The 17403-nt window shown below is 47.3% G+C and overlaps 1 protein-coding gene across 7 annotated transcripts in view; it reads left to right on the top strand.

Annotated features, from left to right (window-relative positions):
* RB1CC1 (RB1 inducible coiled-coil 1) overlaps positions 1–17403 on the top strand; it is a 544646-nt gene that overhangs the window by 69751 nt on the left and 457492 nt on the right. For all 7 annotated transcript variants that reach the window (XM_086965748.1, XM_086965743.1, XM_086965750.1 and 4 more), the window contains one exon: positions 1335–1461. In XM_086965748.1, the coding sequence (XP_086821874.1) occupies positions 1335–1461 (127 nt within the window). The remainder of the gene's footprint in view (positions 1–1334; positions 1462–17403) is intronic.

The following is a 17403-nucleotide window of genomic DNA, read 5'->3' as shown; positions in this document are numbered from 1 at the left end:
ATGTCCTGGGCATAGGACTATAGGAATTCCATATCCCTGGCAAACAGAACAATATTTCTTCACGTCTGGTGGAAATCTTGCACATAATAGCATTGATAATTACAGGACTTCTTGCAAGCACAACTAACTGTGGCTGGACAGCTTGAACAGCCCTCGCTGGGGCAGTTGTTATTGTGTGCATAACAAGCTGTGTTAAACGTCTGTATATTCTAACTAGACCAGTATAGAGAGTGTGTAATCTACCCGCATTTAGTTGTCCTAAATTTGGGTATGTAGCTGGCTAATTCTGGCTATGTAGCCTGGACCTTTATGTGGGGACCTAGATGAATGTTTTGCAATACACGTGGTATGGCACCTTGGAACCAATTTGTGTGGTCCTGAAATGTTCATGCTATTTCTAAATCAATATAAGCTCTGTATTGGCCTGGTTAGGCAGCTTCAGTGTATGTGTGAAATGTTTGTGTATTAGCTCTAATGGCGGGATAGTGACCCATGAGTAAAATACTTCAGTTCTATAAGCTTTGTAAGCCTCAACCATAAAAGTAGCAACTCCACCCCAATTGGGTAGCCAATGTATCGGTAAATGTGCTGTAACAGCAGGTCTGCAGTTTGCAGGTATATTAATTACATTCATCATTGCAGTGAATGGAATTCAGAGAGGGATTTACTATAGTGGGGAATCATTTTACATGTTTGAGCTTGAACAACCTACAGAAAAAAATCGGTGCTTCCTATAATGCTGAGGAGGATACATCCCTAACACCACAGACGTCTCAGTTTCAAGGTGAATGGAGGACTATGGGCACACACAGGAACTACTCAGGAGACCTGTTAAATAAGTACCTGACCTATGAATGTTGGTGGCGCCATGTTATGTAGTTTCCACTAAAAAACGTAGGACTGCATATTAAGACAGCAGAAATTTAGATTGAAGGTACCAAGTCCAGCTGCACCATCTGAGACTTTTGGATCCAATTCCTTGCTAGCTCACAGTGCCCCACTTGAAAGCATAAGCTTCCTGGGCTGGCAGGTGATTTTGGCAACCTCGTACATGAGACTCTAATCCCCAAGGGAATCGTGGAAACAGATCTTAACTCATTCATTGTTTACTTATGCATGCCCATGGTAAACACAAGCATTGAATCGACTTTTAACTGTTCTTCTTCTTGTTCCTTAAATTATTGCATCACATTCTGTGATTTACAGTTATAGGTGCCGACTTGTTAAGTAGAAATAAGTTTAAAAAATAAACTTTTAATAACAAAGTTATAAGCTTTACTGGTTTGAGAAGTGTTATTTATTGACTTGTCATTTTTTCCAATTCTCCTTTGTAGGGTAGCTGACCTTAAACATGCCATCCAAACAAAATATAAAATATCTGTTCAACAACAGATCTTGGTTGTCAATGGCGGCGAGTGTATGGCTCCAGACAGAAGGGTCTGCAGTTACAGTGCTGGCACGGTAAGTCTGTGTTAACAATGAAACGCTTTTTTAAAATTCATTTTCAGAGTACAAACCGTTGCAGTCATTCATATCAGCAAGAGAATTCACCTCCGTTCTAAATCATTCAGTAGTTCACTTAAGCATACTAGTACATGAAATTTATAAAACAACATACTTTACAAACCTCTGCCTGCCTGCCCCCACCACCTCCTCTCCACCCCAATTCCCCATTACAGGTTTAGTCTAACTCTAGGCATAACGCATCATAATCCAGTCAATGGGGCTGGTTTAGAGTTTGGCAGATAGGTACTCTGTCACATGTAACAGATATCCTGTTCACCAGTTATTACAAGTGCATTATATCATAATGCACTTACAGTAAAGCAGACGGCATAACCGTAGTACCTCTTCGCCAAACTCCAAATCATGCCTAATTCCTTTGTCTAAAAAATTCTAAAAATAGAGGGAGAGGCCCAAATGTCCAAGGGACAGGGTGCCAACACAGCAAGTGTGAAATAAAAAATTCCCTTGGATCAATCTAACTCAGTCACCTATCATACAGACCATTCAATATCTCATCCACACTGGTATCACAGTCAAGGAACCCCACAGTTATGACGATAAACACACTGCAGTAGGAAGTTTCAAATTTATAAAAAGATATACAAATGTATTTGTTAATAAGAAAAGGTTAAAAACATGATCATGAGAATGACATTCAAAATCTATGATCTTGATAAAAACAAGTTACAAACAAAGAGACAAAATCAGGTGAATCATATTGAAAACATCCACATTACTAATTCGTTGGGATCTATTCATAAATTCAGGCAGATATCCAAGATACTCAGCACAATAGTCCCTCAAATTTAATTAAAAACACTGGCGTCACCACCTTTTGGTGTGCTGCCTGATATGCACCACCTTTTTCAAGACAAAAGACGTTTGGTTGTCTCTTAGTTTCTGTCGCAACATTAAAAAGACCAGAATTATCTAAAGAAAATAAGAAAAAAATATAATAAAAATACAAGTACATGTAAGTATGTTGTGTTCGTGCAACATCCTGATATCCATAGCAGTAAAATACACTAAATTATCAACACGACATATATTCAAAAAGCATTACAATTGACTTCATAATGAATAGAAACTGATGTTGTTCCCTACTATTCATATTTGGTACATTGAGCCCGACACAGTATCACAATAGTCTCACCGTGTTAGCCACACTGTTCCACCATGTTTATATCCATAACTGTGTCATAAATGGTCCCATAGGGCACCCGCTGTTTATATCCATAACTGTGTCATAAATGGTCTCATAGGGCACCCGCTACCATACAGGTCTATCAAAAAATGTGATCAACTCTCAAACTACATTCAGCAGAAACTCCACCGGTCAGTCTAGAGATATGACCGAACCCTGGTTGGAATTGGCTGGAATTAACAATCCCACAATATCTTTCATTGCTTCTAATATTTCCTTCCAGTACATTTTCTAAAAATTGACATCACCGCTATTTATCTGTAAAAAAATGTATTGGTATTTTTCATCCTTACATGAGTCGTACATTCATATTGTCTTCATTCACATTTATTTGATACATTCCTTCTAAGAATGGGCATGTTGACGATGGGTGGGGGAGACGGTACATATCATGTGTGGAACGTAAGCTTGTTCAAATATCGGATTACATTGTTGTGTGCTCTATTGTGTCTCTGGGATGTACATCCTTCCTGTAAGTTCCGGTCTATAAACTACTGGTGCAGTGTTTTAACTGTTAACTATGGATCGTACTGTGGTCGGGTAGAAGGGATTGGGTTGTGCCTAGGTGGGAGCATTTTATATGGGGCTGTTATGCACCCAGTGCTATGAGGTTAGATGTGTGGGGCGATGAGGCGGTCTCCGCAGGAGTAACCAAGTTTCCCGATGGCGGTGTGAGGTGTTGGGGATTCAATGGTGGCTGGGGACCGGGTGCGGCCTGGCAGGATAGTTCCTAGTCTATTGTTCTTCTGGGGTCTGGGGTGCAGTGGGTGGTCGGCTGTGTGCTGACTGTTGTCTAATTTGATGTAGGAGCAGGGCCCATTCTGTGGATATGTGGCGCTCACGTAGCCCCCTCGCCTCTTCATTTCTAATCGCTTCCTCTTCTACCGTTTCCCATTTATTACCTGTTCCCACCCGGGCCACCAGTGGGGACCCCATCGGGCTGGCCATTTCATAACGATTCCTCCTTTTGCCAGCAGTATAGCCAGCAATGCGAAAAGGGTCTGAACTTCTCGGCCCGAACACACTCTGTGCTCTGGCCTCCCATGTATTCATGTCTGGTAAGCCTGTGACGTCCTGTAGTGTCTTGTGTATTGAAGTCCAGTAAGGCTGTAGTTTGGGGCAGCACCAGAGCATATGTTGGGAAGCTGCATCGGATGCCTGACATCGGGGGCACGAAACCTACCCAGACAAGCAGAAGAGGTGAAGGCGTGCCGGTGTTAAGTATGTGCGGCGCAGGATATAAAATTGTATGTTTTTAAAGCGAGCCTTTCGAGACACTTTCTTGGGGTATTCTTCTGCGTGTTCCCATTCTTTGTTGTGCAATGTTTGCCCTAGTTCCTTTTCCCAAGTCTGTCCCAGTGAGTCTAGAGGTTCGATGTATGTGCTCTTGTATGGCTTTGTAAGGCCAGGTAACTAAATGCCGGCCTGCATCTATGTGGAGGATAGTATGTAGTACTGGGTGTGTCGCCTGTGCCCCTTCAGTCAGGTCCCAATGTTTACGGCAACCGGAGATGATGAAATGGAATTGCCCTGGGTGGTGGCTGCTGTCCTCCGCTAATTGGTCAAACGGACATAACTGTCCGTCCACGAATAAGGATTCCATCTTGACAAGTGAATGGTCCGTCCATACCGGCAACATCCGTGCTGTGTAATATCTCTCCTTTCTGGGTAGTCCGATCAGAGGCAACAATGGGGAGTAGATAAATTATTACTGGGGACATGCGGTGTATACTTTTCATGCATGTGCCGGCGATTGACACTTGCAGCGAGTATGTCGCCATAGGTCTGGTGCCTGGCAGGGCAGTCAGCAAATTGGCGGCATTTTTATAGGTCTAGGGAACGGTTTCTCCTAGGTAGGGCTCCCGTGTCCAGTGGGAAAGCCACTGAAGTTGTGTGGCTAAGAAGTGTGCCTCGAAGGATTTTTTTTTTTTTCTCAAAAATCTTTATTGAAAATCGTGCACATAATGCCTCGAAGGATGGGGGCCCCTAGTACTCCACGGTCAGTCAGAAGTTGCAATTTGGCCAACACAGCCCCATGTCTGACTGAGCCCCAGATAACAGAGCAAAGCAGCAAGTCCAATTCCTGGAAAAAGGAGCGAGGACGAATCACCGGGAGGTTAGTGACATGATATAGTAGTCTTGTACTGTTATCATTTTAGCCAGGGCCACTCTTCTGATTGGTACCAGGGGGAGGGTCCTCCAGAAGCTCACCACCGCCCTTATCCCTGCCCGTGCCTTAACGATGGTTGCACTTCTATAAGTTTGTGGGGGAGTAGTATAATCAGACTCCTAGGTATCGGGAGGCATGCGCGCTCCATGGGAAACCCCGGCAACCTATGCTGATCCTCTGAGGGGTAAGATCTGGGTTCAGTGGCTAAATCGCGGATTTGGCCCAGTTGAACCGGTGTCCCGATGCCTCTGCAAATTCTGTTGTCCAATTACGGTCAGGTTTGCCGTGATATCTTGCACATACAACAGTAGGTCATCCGCATATAGTGATACGCTATGGGTGGTACCTGCTATTGGGTATACTAGTAGGGTTGGGCCTATTCCCGCTCGGCAGAGTACCGCAAAAAGGTATGACCATGTGAGGGTATCGAAGGGCTTCTCCAGGTGCAGGATCAGGTAGGCGGCTCTAGGAGATGTGGTGCATGCTCTGTCCTGGACATGGAATAGTCTGCATATGTTTTGCAACGTGTTCTACCTGGGAAAAACCCTCAATGATCCGGGTGAATTAGCGCCGGGAGTATTTGAGCATATCGGTTTGCTAATATTTACCCCATGATTTTACAGTCCGCTGTTAGTAGTCTTATGGGTCTACATGAGGTAAATAGCTTTGGGTCCTGATTCGGCTTTGGAAATGACAAACCTGGGAGTTTTCCTCTCTCTCTAGTTCTTCTCCGTACATGTCTGCTAGGCGGGGCACCAATATTGCGGAGAAGGTGCTATAATAATCTTTTGGTAAGCCGTCCAATCCCGGGGCTTTGTTACGTGCCAGAGCTTGGATTGCATGGGTTATGTTTGTGGACGAAATCACTGTGTCTAAGGACTATTTACTCCCTGTTGAGATTTGAGGTATGTTTAAGGGGTCCAGGAATCAATCTGCCGACCTACGGATTGACATCACCACCATATATGTAACAACCACATTTCTCCCTAAACCCCCTTCAACAGAGTCAGCGGCTGGGAACATTTTGTGAGGCTTGTTTGGTGTTGAACACCAAATCTCGTTCCCACTTAGACACATAGTTTCACTTCACATCTCAGCTGTGCATTGACCAGTTTAGTAGGTTCAAAAACAACCCTGCAGTTTCCCACAAATGTTGCTATCGGCTTCCGAAAGGAAATATTTTTTTTTGCAGTAGCTTCCTTGGTAACAGGTTTTAGGACCAGTGAGGCACTTGTTGGTGTCTCTGTTTCTGGGAGACTCTTACATTCATCAAACAATGTAACTATCATTACTCCAGTATTGGAACTTTCATAGATTCACATGCTTGAATCATTCCCGTTGTCGAAATGGGAGTCCCCGTAACATCATAATAGCAATGCGAAGCTAAAAAAATGCAGAAACTAAGCCTAGGCCTATTTCAGTATTGCAATCTCTATTGTTTTGTAAAAGAGACCAAAAGTCAATCGTGAATGAATCAACCTCTCACCATCTAGAATACTCCTGAGGGAACCTTAGACCCTCATATTTTCTACCGCACGTTGTGCTAGGTGGTCTCCTCGGAGCTCCGCTCAGCTTCTTCTATTACTTCAGTGGATTTTGAAATTTTTGCTTCAATCAACATTATCTACCTCAGTACCATCTTCTTCAGTACTGATTTACCTTTTTATGGCATAGTCATGTCCGATAATGAGAAAAAGAGTCTTTTTAAAGCCTGTGCCACCTGCTCCAAGAAAAGACTTCATGCAGACGATCCTCATAGTGACTGCCTGTATCTCATCCATAAGGCAAAGGAGCGTATGGTATGTTGTACCTTTCCCAACAAAACTTTGAGGGATCGTGAGGGATGCCTTCTTAAATGGCCTCAAAAACTTAAGGCCAGGAAGGAAGTGATTTCGAGTGAGGGCATTTATGAGGCGTCCTCTTCATCGTCTACGGGGTCTCATAAGAGTGGGAGATCACCTCACGCTCATTCTTCTAACGAGCATTCAAAAAAGCCCCCAAAAAGACCTCTAAAAGGGCTCATGGGTGCAGTCCCTCAAAATATCCGAACAAATTTGAAAAGGAGAGAAAGGGACATTCTTTGGGGAGAGAAAATCAAAAAAGGCTAGCCCTGAGCCTTCTACTACACCCACTCTAGGCAGGCCATCTTTCAAGAAACCTTCCTCTGTGCCTCCTGAAGAAAAGTTGCAGACGAAAAATCCATTGTCGACGAAGAAACCCTCACTGTCGTCGACGAGTATGGAAGCCCGCTAGTCTTCGACTGCTTAGCAGAGGGCAATTGTAATGTTATGTCCTCGTGGTCGACGAAACCTTTGGTAATGATGACTACATGGATGACGCTGGCAGAGACTATGAAGACGTCGATGACAGCAACGATGGCATGATGACAACGTCAAGTGCGGCATTGGTGATGACATCAATGGCGGCAACAGTGATGACTACAACGGCGTTATGGTAACAACAGCTACGATGACCGTAGCGACATCTACGGCAACACTGCCGCTGATTATGCTTCATGAATTGCTGCCGATTTCCACTTCACCGACGGTGGAGTCATCAGCGGTACCGTAAACGAGATTGTGATGAGGGAAAAACACTGAGAAAAGAGAGATTACACCAGAAATTACCTCACCCAGCAACGTTACACCTTTGTTGCCATCTCATCTGTTGGAAGAGCAAGATTCCGAGGAAGATGATGACGATGATGGTCCTTTTGGTTGTGCAGCAGCAATACCATTGTGATTATCAGGAGGAGGCAGCCTGCATGCCAGCATCGCTGCTAAGAGACCTGGAATTCATGTTGGTGGACTATAGGAAGCAATTTTCATCAGCATCTGCGCCTCATGAACAGTCTACATTGGCATCTCTGCCATAATCTATCCTATTTCCCCCCCAGAGGGTTTAAGATATTCTGGGCCTCTTCAGAAATCATCACCATCGGTTCCCCAACAAGATGCAGGAACTACAGATGATGACCAGGAAGAGGGGAAACTCTGGCATCCATACCGAGAGTGGGGTAATTACCTCATTCCCATGCCATCTTCTCCCTATCCTGTACCCATTTACTCGCCACCAGAGGACATTAGTGGTTTTCACAACTTACATTAAATGGCGGCCATGAAGTTTGATCTAACAATGCCAACATCTCTAACTGTCTTGTTTTTTATATGATTTTAGAAAGCCCTTCAGAGAATCGGTGAGAGCTATCCCTATTGTAATTCACATATGGGAGGAGGGGCTCAACGCCAACCACAGTGATTCAAGTGTTATCCAGATCAAAGAACAAATACAAGACTCCGGAAGATGCTCCTGCTGGACTGGTGGGCCCTCCAAAGCCAGACTCTGTAGTTTCTCAGGTAGTGCTAAGAAAGTCCAAGAACACTTCTTTAACCATCACCACACCTCCAGATAAAGAAGGCAGGGAACTAGATAACTCTGGTAAGCGTTTTTCTTTAATGTCCACTCTGGTAGTCAGAGCATCCAATGTTCTTGCTATTCTGGGTCAATATGATCGACAAATGTGGTGCAATCTGGCTCCATATGTGAATCAACTTCCTGAAGACAGTAAATCGAAGGCGAAGAAAATTCTCTGAGAATGAGAGAGAGCATCTGTGGAGGTGATAGATTGTGCGATGGATATCGCCACTACAGCATTCAGATCGTTGGTTGGGGCAGTAGTGTTGCGCCATCAAGAGTGGTTCAGGGCCACTTCATTTTGGAGGTACAGAACAAGATTCTTGACCTCCTATTCGACGCAGAAGCTTTGTTTGAAAAGCACATCGACGATGCAGAAAGACACTGACACTACATAGTCATTGGGGATTCTTCAATACCTAAATGTATGCTTTAGGGGAGTGAGAGGAAGAGGCCTTCCTTCCTACAGTGGGGGATACCATCAGTATAGGTATCCCTCATACACTGCCTCTTCCCAGCCATATCGACCGCAGTATGTCCAGCGGCAACCACAGTCGGGGACATAATCAAGATCTACCCCCAGACGGTGAGCAGGGCGTCAAGGAAAAGGTTCCTCACGTCGCTGGCTGACTTTCAGGCTACGACTATCTCTTCCCTGACTCACTCACAGAAAGTCACCTGGTTCACCGAAGACCTCCAGGCCTCCAAACGAACATGCCGAAAACTGGAGAAGAACTGGCTCCGTGCACGAACACCGGACAGCTACGCAGCCCACAATAACGCCACACGCAGACATCATCAACTCATCAGAGCCGCCAAGAGGCCCTCGTTCAAAGAACGCCTAGATAACAACGCACACAACAGTAAAAAACTCTTCATCATCGTGAAGGAACTCTCAAACCCCAGCTCCAACACCAACAACATCCCGCCTTCGCAAGACCTGTGCAACTCGCTGGCCACCTTCTTCCACTGCACCTTCTTCCACTGCAAGTTCGCCGACATCCACAACCGCTTCAACACCACGACTGCCCCAACTACCACCGCCCCCACGACCACCACCTGCACCAACCACCTGCTATCCTGGACCAGCATCAACGACGAGGACACCAACGAGACCATGAACACCATCCACTCCCGATCACCGTTAGACCCATGCCCTCACCACATCTTCCACAAAGCCTGCACAGCCATCGCACCCCATCTCCAAAAAGTAATCAACATCACCTTCGAGACAGCAACCTTCCCGTATATTTGGAAGCACGCAGAGATCAACGCCTTACTCAAGAAACCTAAGGCGGACTGTTGGACCCGGCCCTTTAGGCAGGTTCACTCCGAGACCTTTTGCTTTTTCCTAGCCTTTTTCTGAGACCTGGTGTTGGTGATTTTAGGCCTCTGCGCACTTTTCACTGTGGTACTGTGTAAAGTGCTTAAGCTCTTTGTGTATGTGTGGTGAGTGACCTGCCCTCCCATAGGAATGGATGAGGAATATGTATGCCCATGGTAGTTCCTGATGTGTGGGGAGTGCAGGGTCGAGTTTGATATGTACGAACTCGTGAGATTGAATGCTGTGTAATGATATATGCGGCATGACTGTGTCTAGTGTAGAAGTGCCACTTTTAGAGGTTGGCATATTTGTGTAATTTGTGTCTGGCCTGTGATTGGCTGGTGAGCCTGGCCCAGGAGTGCCTGGGCCTGCTTGTGGATTGACTGTCTGGTTTGAGGATGGCAGGGGCTGGGGAGCCCCAGGAGGTTGTCTGAGTCAGCCCGTGGATGAAAGGCTGCATCTGCTGCCAGGGAAGTGGGAGGAGATGGCACCTGAGAGTGACTAGGGCTGTGCCTGCCTGACCACAATGCTGGCTCCACCTCCCGCTGGGCGACTGTCACCTCTGTCCCTGACACTGAAGAGAGTTCCCGAAAACCAGTTCTAGCTGATTCTCACACTGCCTGCACAAAGACTTCAAAGACTTTTCTTTGTATAAGAAGGGGCTGTGTCCCCTTCCAATTTGTTCTTGTTTCTGACTTGAATCTGCCAGGGGCGTGCTGCTGCTTGGGCCCAGGGGAATCCCTGGGTCCTGCCCAGCCCCTGGATGCCTGGAGGACTTCTGGGGGACCCCTCTGCCTTTCTTGGGCTGATGGGGGGACTTTACTTTGCCCTGGGATCCTTTGGACCTTCTTCCTACCCCCCCAGGACTTTGCTGGACTTTTCCTGATTCCCCCTAGCGCCTGGGAGCGCTTTATATTGCTATAGCGCTGGGAGAGCGCTTTATTTTGACCCATAGCGAGCGTGTCGCCATCACGCATTTTGCGTGAGGTTTGGCAGGTGCCTACCCTGCGACTTTGCCCTTAGAGATCTGGGACTTACTCGATCATGAATCCCCTGATCTATTCTTCATAACCGAGACCTGGCTATCAGAAACATCAGACCCAGACATCGCAGTAGCCCTGCCTCCCAATTATAAAATAGTCAGATTAGACAGAACTGGGAAACGAGGGGGAGGGACCGCAATAATCTACAAAATGGAGATTGAAATCAACATCATCACCACCCACCTCGAGACATGGGGAGAGTTTTTAATCTTCTCCCTTGTCCTCACTGGGAATGAGTCCTGGAAAGGAGCCCTAATTTACCGACCCCCAGAGACCAAAGCTAACTTTGCCGCCCAACTAGTTGACATCCTGGCACCCCATATACTAGCCTGTAAAAATTTCCTATTGCTAGGCGATTTGAACTATCACATGGAAAAAAATAATGACCCCTACACCACTGAAATAAGGAACAGTATTGAGTCCCTAGACCTAAGACTACTCGAAACCGACCCTACTCATAAAGCGGGTCATACGTTAGACATTGTATGCACCAACTTCCAGGATACGCATATCAATGAATTGATTCCTGTCTTATGGTCAGTCCATGTAATAATCAAATTCACCATCAAAACAAACGAGTCCCTACAGATTCACTCTAAAGAAAAAAAGCTGAGCCGCCCATGGAAAAAGATCAACTTAGAAATGTTTACGAAAACGTTTGCCCCCCCGAGAGTAACTGAGGACTCAGAGCTTGACAGACTGGTCTTAGACTTTGATATTGCAATCAGTAAGACTCTGGACTCTATAGCTCCTAAACGCCTAATAAACTGTCCGAAACTGAAATCGCCCTGGTTTACCGATGAATTGAAAATTCTTAAACAACACACAAGGAAAGCCGAACGGAAATGGCGTAAATCAAAAAACATTGATGATAAATCACACTATAAAATTACTCATAAAGATTATATGAACAAAATCGCCAATGCTAAGAAAAGCTATCTTGGGGAAAAAATTAAAGCAGCTGGAAATTCACAGAAAGAGCTTTACGCAATTGTAAAAGATTTTTCAAACTCCATGGCCTGCCAAAAGGTCATTCAGGAATCTCAGGACTGGGCCGACGAACTAGCCACCTACTTCAAAGACAAATTAATACAATCCATGAATCATTTCCTACAGAAACAGGCACAACTAGTGAGCCATGCTATGCTGATCCCTCCACTATAAATCCCATACAGCAAAATTTTGCCGACTTCGGAACAATCACGGAGGACAAGGTAGCCAACATACTAAAAAAGGCCAAATCGGGTTCCCCCAATGACCCAGCGTCCGCACCAATTTTAGCCAAACTAGCACCTGCCCTGACTCCCACACTGACCTCTATTTCTAATATGTCCCTAACTCGTGCCTTGTTCCCCACCCCCTGGAAGGAAGCCATTGTAAGGCCAATCCTTAAGAAAAACAACGCAGACCCCAAGCAACCGGTGAACTACCGCCCCATATCTTTGCTACCACTCTTTGGTAAATCAATGGAATCTATCATCAATGCAAAACTAGTAAAATTCCTTGAAAGACACTCGCTACTAGATCCCTCACAGTCAGGATTCAGAGCTTCTCATAGCACTTAGACCACACTGATAGAGGTGGTTGATAACATCCGGCTGGCACTAGACTCCAAACAGTCGGCTATTCTCATCCTGCTAGACCTTTCGGCGGCCTTCGACACCATATCCCACAGAGTTTTATTAAAACGACTGGCGGAGATAGGTTTCGAGGGCCAAGCCCTGGGCTGGATCCAGAGCTATCTCACAGACCGTAGCTCTAGGGTCAAATCAGGACCTTTCTCATCAGATGCTATTGATAACGACAAGGGAGTGCCCCAGGGCTCAATATTAAGCCCAACCTTATTCAACGTCTACGTATCACCATTGGCCAAAATAATTAGGGACTTCGGCTTCAACACTCTGTCGTATGCCGACGATACCCAAATTCTTATAACCCTTGGCTCTGACCCAGCAGCGACCAAAGTGAGATTCAGGAATTGTATGCTAGAAATAAAAAGCTGGATGACCAACAACTTTTTAATGCTAAGTGCAGGCAAATCCGAAATAATGCTTTTCGGAGCGGCCAAATCCATCTGGTCCCATAAATGGTGGCCTCCGGAACTTGGACCCTGCCCATCTCCAAAAGACACTGTTCGGAACCTGGGCTTCATCCTTGATGACAAGCTGTCCATGGCTCCCCATACGAACAAATTAGTACATACCTGTATAGGCCTCATGAGGAGCCTAAGGAAAATATTCAAATGGCTGCCCTTGTCCCATCGTAAACCATTGATTCAAGGCTTAATTACCAGCCGCCTTGACTATGGTAACGCTCTCCTTGCGAACACAAACGAGGGCACACTAAGTAAACTGCAGACACTCCAAAACGCAGCAGCCAGACTGACCCTTGACCTACCCCCACGCACCCCCTCTGCCCCTTGCCTGAAGAAACTGCACTGGCTTCCAGTCTGAAAGCGCATAAGGTTCAAGATCTGCTGCCTAGTGCACAAATCTTTAAATGGACAAGGCCCGAAATACTTAAAAAACAAACTTCAGGAATACTGCCCGGAAAGAACATTACGATCTTTAAATAAATATTTCCTAAAGACACCAAGAGTCCGCACTGTCAGAAATGGAGACAGGAGTTTCTCGAAGGTGGGCCCCATGGCATGGAACTCCCTGCCTATAGCCTTAAGATCCAATCAAAATCACAAAATCTTCCGAAAAGATCTCAAAACTCTACTATTCAAGACACCAGCATAACAACTCCTCTCTCTCGCATGACTCATATCCTCTGCCAGCGCTGTGAGACCTACCGGTGAAATGTGCGCTTTATAAAAAACAAATACATTGGCAGGTGCCTACCCTGCGACTGTGCCCTTTTATGTGATTATTTTGCGAGTGCCACCTCGCTTCTCTATTTTATTTTAATAGCGAGGGTGCCCACCCCTCGTTATGCCCCTTTGTTCACCGCCGCGGCCCGAGCTGTATTTAATGGCCGCCGGAGAAAATTGCCTTGAGAGCCGTGCAGCCATTGGTTGGCAGCGGGAGGCTCGTCCTGAAAGCCGCGTGGTGATTGGGGTGGCGTGAGAGGAGCTTCCACGTCAGAGGGAGGCTCGTCCCGAGGGCCGCGCTGCAGTTGGACCACGGCAGAGAGGAAGTGCGGCGTCACGAGGGGCTTGTCTTGGAGCCGCGCTCGGATTGGCCGAAGAGCTGCCGTGTGTGAGGAGGCCGGGGGTGAAGTGATGATGGCGGCGAGGCCGCCGACTGCAGCGCGGGGCTCCCAGGAGTCCCGGGAAGCACCGCAGGAGAAGAGCCGCCGCGTCAAGAGAGGAGCTGCCGCCCCCCCTCCGCCTCCATCAGCAGAGCTGGGAAGCTGGTGAGTGACGGGGCGGGAGGGACTCGGAGAGAGTTGGAGCCCACGAGGGCTCCGCGCACCATTTCCAGCGGAAGGGGGACGTCGGGGCACATTGCCGGTGCCCGCCCCTCCCCCTTAGTGAAAGGCTTGTGGGGGCCTTACCTGTTTCAGAGCCAGTGGGGCTCCATGGGCATTTGTGATTGAGTTACGGAGGGCCCAGAGAGACTCGTGAGCGCCCTTACTGTGTGTTAAAGAGCCCAGCGAGGCTCGTGGCCGCCATTACTTAGTGTTAAGAGCCCAGCGAGGCTCGTAGGGGACACGAGTGCTTCAGAGCCTGTGTGGCTCCAACGTTTGGCTATGTGTATTGTCAGAGCCTGTGTGGCTCCAATGACTGGGGCATGTGATATGCCCAGAGCCAGTGTGGCTCCAGCAGTTGGCGCAGTTTGCGCCTAAGGGTCAGTGAGGACCCTGTTGCAGTTTGGATTCCTAGCTGCCCAGCAATTAGTGGGCAGCTGCACCGTTTAGGTCTTGTGTGTTCCCAGGTGCCCAGCAAGTAGTGGGCACCTGCTATGTTTAGGCTTGTGCTTGGGCTGGCGCTGCATGGCAGCGCGCCCTGACATTCTGGACACAGGGCGTCTTAGCCCCAACAAGGCCAGTTGGCCTAGGGACTGCCACAGGTGGTGGCTTATGTAAGTTTTGCGCAATTGTATATTTATTGCACCTCTGAATGTGTTTTCTTGCATCATGTGTTATTCCTGCGCCTCTGAATGTTTTTAGGCATCATGTGATTTTTGCTCTATTGTATTGTTCTGGCACCTCTGATGTTTTTAGGCATCATGTGTCTTCCTTTTCCCTGCGCTGCACCTCTGAATGTTTTAGGCATCATGTGTCTTCTTGCGCTGCACCTCTGAATGTATTTTATTGCATCATGTGCTTTGTTCTGAACACCGCTGAATGTGTAGGTTTATGCATCATGTGTTTCCCTTGTCTTACCTCTGAATGTTTTTAGGCATCATGTGTTTTTCCTTTACTACTCCTCTGAATGTGTTTCATGCATCATGGGTAATGTGTTCTTGTTTATACCCCTAAATGTATTTTATTCTTAGGTGGTTGTTCTTTTAGTACAGAGGGTCCTAGTGAGGTCCTGGTTCCTGTTACCAGTGGTTAATGGTTGTGTGCCATAGTTGCTAATTTGTGCTACTATAATTTTTATTCTTTCCTATTCTTTATTCTAGAAGTGCTATTTCTGATTCTGACAGTGGCCCACGTGGCCCTGTCTCCTGTAAATAATCCCTTGTGAATATTGTCCGTGCCAGTTGACACCATGTATCTTGTGTGATACTATCTGATGTGTTTTTACAATACAAAAGTTATTTTTTAATAATCTGGTGTGGAGTTCCTTTTGTGGTGTGCCTGGGATGTTGTTGCTGTTGTGGGCTGGCCCAAATGCTTTACACATTGCCTCTGAGTTTAGCCTTACTGCTCGTGCCAAGCTACCAGGGGGTGAGCAGGGGTTATCTTGGCGTGTGACTCCCTTGCCCTGACTAGAATGGTGGTTTCTGCCTAGCTTTGGCGTCAGCCTTAGCCAACCAGAAATAGCTAGTTCCAACATTGGTGGCAGCGGTGGGATTTGGACTTGTGTTTGCGCAGTGCCACAGCGACAGCTGGCTACGTTACAAAACTCTGCATTTTTTAGATAGTCACATGTTTGGGATTATTGTTTTTGATTTTTGTTTTTCCTCAAGAGTGTCATTTTCAAATGTGTTCCTGCGCTTTATGTTTAGTGGCAAATGAGAGAAAGTGACAGGGCGGGACGCCAGTAGAGAGGGGAGGTTCCCATAGATTAGGAATCCCTTGCAGGGTCCAGTGCCCAACCCCTGTTCCTGTTCCTGTCCCTGTGTGGGTAGATGGAAGAGAGGGAGTGAGGAGGAGAAATGGCTAGCTCAGGAGGGTGGTTATCACCTGAGTGTAGTGTGTGTGTCTGGATTCCCCAGTATGGTAGGATCCAGTGGTGGCAGCTTAAATGTGTCCAGTGCGTGTGAAGTCCCATTCCCAGTTCCCAGAGTATGGGGCCTGGTGCTCAGTAAGAGGGGTACAGGTTGAGAGTCAGAGGCAATGAAGAACTGTCTCACCAGTCTGGAGGGGGAGTGTGTGGATGAGTGGTGTCTTGAACTGGAGGAGTAGGTGTGAGTTTTTTTAAGGAGCTTGCACGTGAGGTGTACCTCTGGTGGTGTGCAGGAGGTCCTGCAGAGGCACTGGACAAGAAGCTGGACGTCTGGCAGTGTGCTAGATGTCTTGCAGAGGCATTAGGAAGTGATTCTAAAAGGAGTGGCTTGTGTATCTGATGATCCTGTAAAAGGGAAGAGGTTCATGTGTAACCCAGCTAGGTCCCAGTAGTATGGTAGGGGTGTAAGGGCTCACGCCCTGTCTCAGTGGAGGCGGAGTGAGTGTGGGACGGTCTGTCCCACGTTGGCCCGAAACCCTATCTCAGGGCCTGGAGGGTTCCCTAAGGGAGTGCCAGGTCAGGGGCCTAAGCTGTACATAGGTCATTTGAGGAGGATCTTCCTGTGTCTAGAGGACGGGGAGTGTCTATAATCAGAACTCCGGCGGTCCTAGTGTTGGGCAGCACCGCTCCTAAGTGGAGGGTGCAGAAGTCCTGGCTCGCTGAGCATTTGACCGTCTAGAGTGCTTGACCATTTGTGGGGCCTCTGGAGGTTGTTCCCAGAGGAGGGGGGAGGCCAGGTTTAGGTTCAGCCTGACCTGGAGGGAAGGGCATCTGTAATCAGTGTCCTGACCGGTTTTGGCTTCTAGGGGTACCGCTCCAAAGTGGGAGGGTGCAGAACTCTGGAAGGGGGTGCAGAGGGATGGAGTACTTCTGACCCCGGTGCAACCTGAGGGTTTAGATCCTAGGTTGGGAGATTAGGAAGCTTCCAGGTCAAGAGGAATCTCTACCAAAGTGGATCAGCTGAAGAGACTGATGGGGCTTCCCTTGCTGTGTGATCTGGGGCTCACCTGCAGTTTGTTGTTTCCACTAAGGTAGAGGAAAGGGGACATTGCTGTGTGCTGTGTCCCCCCACCTGCTTGAAGAGGGATTGTGCTGTGTGCTTTGTACCTCCAGAAGTGAAATAGTTTCCAGGTGGTAGACCAGTGAGGGAGTGAGGTCCTGATCTGGTAGGAGAAGAGAGTTCTGGTTTGGAGGTAACCAGGTGGGTTCAGAGTGGCGAAAAACCGGAAGGTGTCCCTGCCGTGCGGGTCCGTGTCCGTGTTTTGTCGCCCAAAGCAGGGAAGCCCATCAGTGGAGTGATGGGACTACCCTGCGTTTTGGCTGGAAGGGGGTTGTGGTGGCAGCGGTGGGATATTGTTGCTGTTGTGTGCTGGCGCAAATGCTTTACACATTGCCTCC

This window comes from Lissotriton vulgaris, chromosome 4_1, assembly GCF_964263255.1.
Source record: "Lissotriton vulgaris chromosome 4_1, aLisVul1.2, whole genome shotgun sequence".
In the NCBI taxonomy this organism is placed as follows: Eukaryota; Metazoa; Chordata; class Amphibia; order Caudata; family Salamandridae; genus Lissotriton; species Lissotriton vulgaris.
This window is presented reverse-complemented; position numbering and strand designations above follow the sequence as displayed.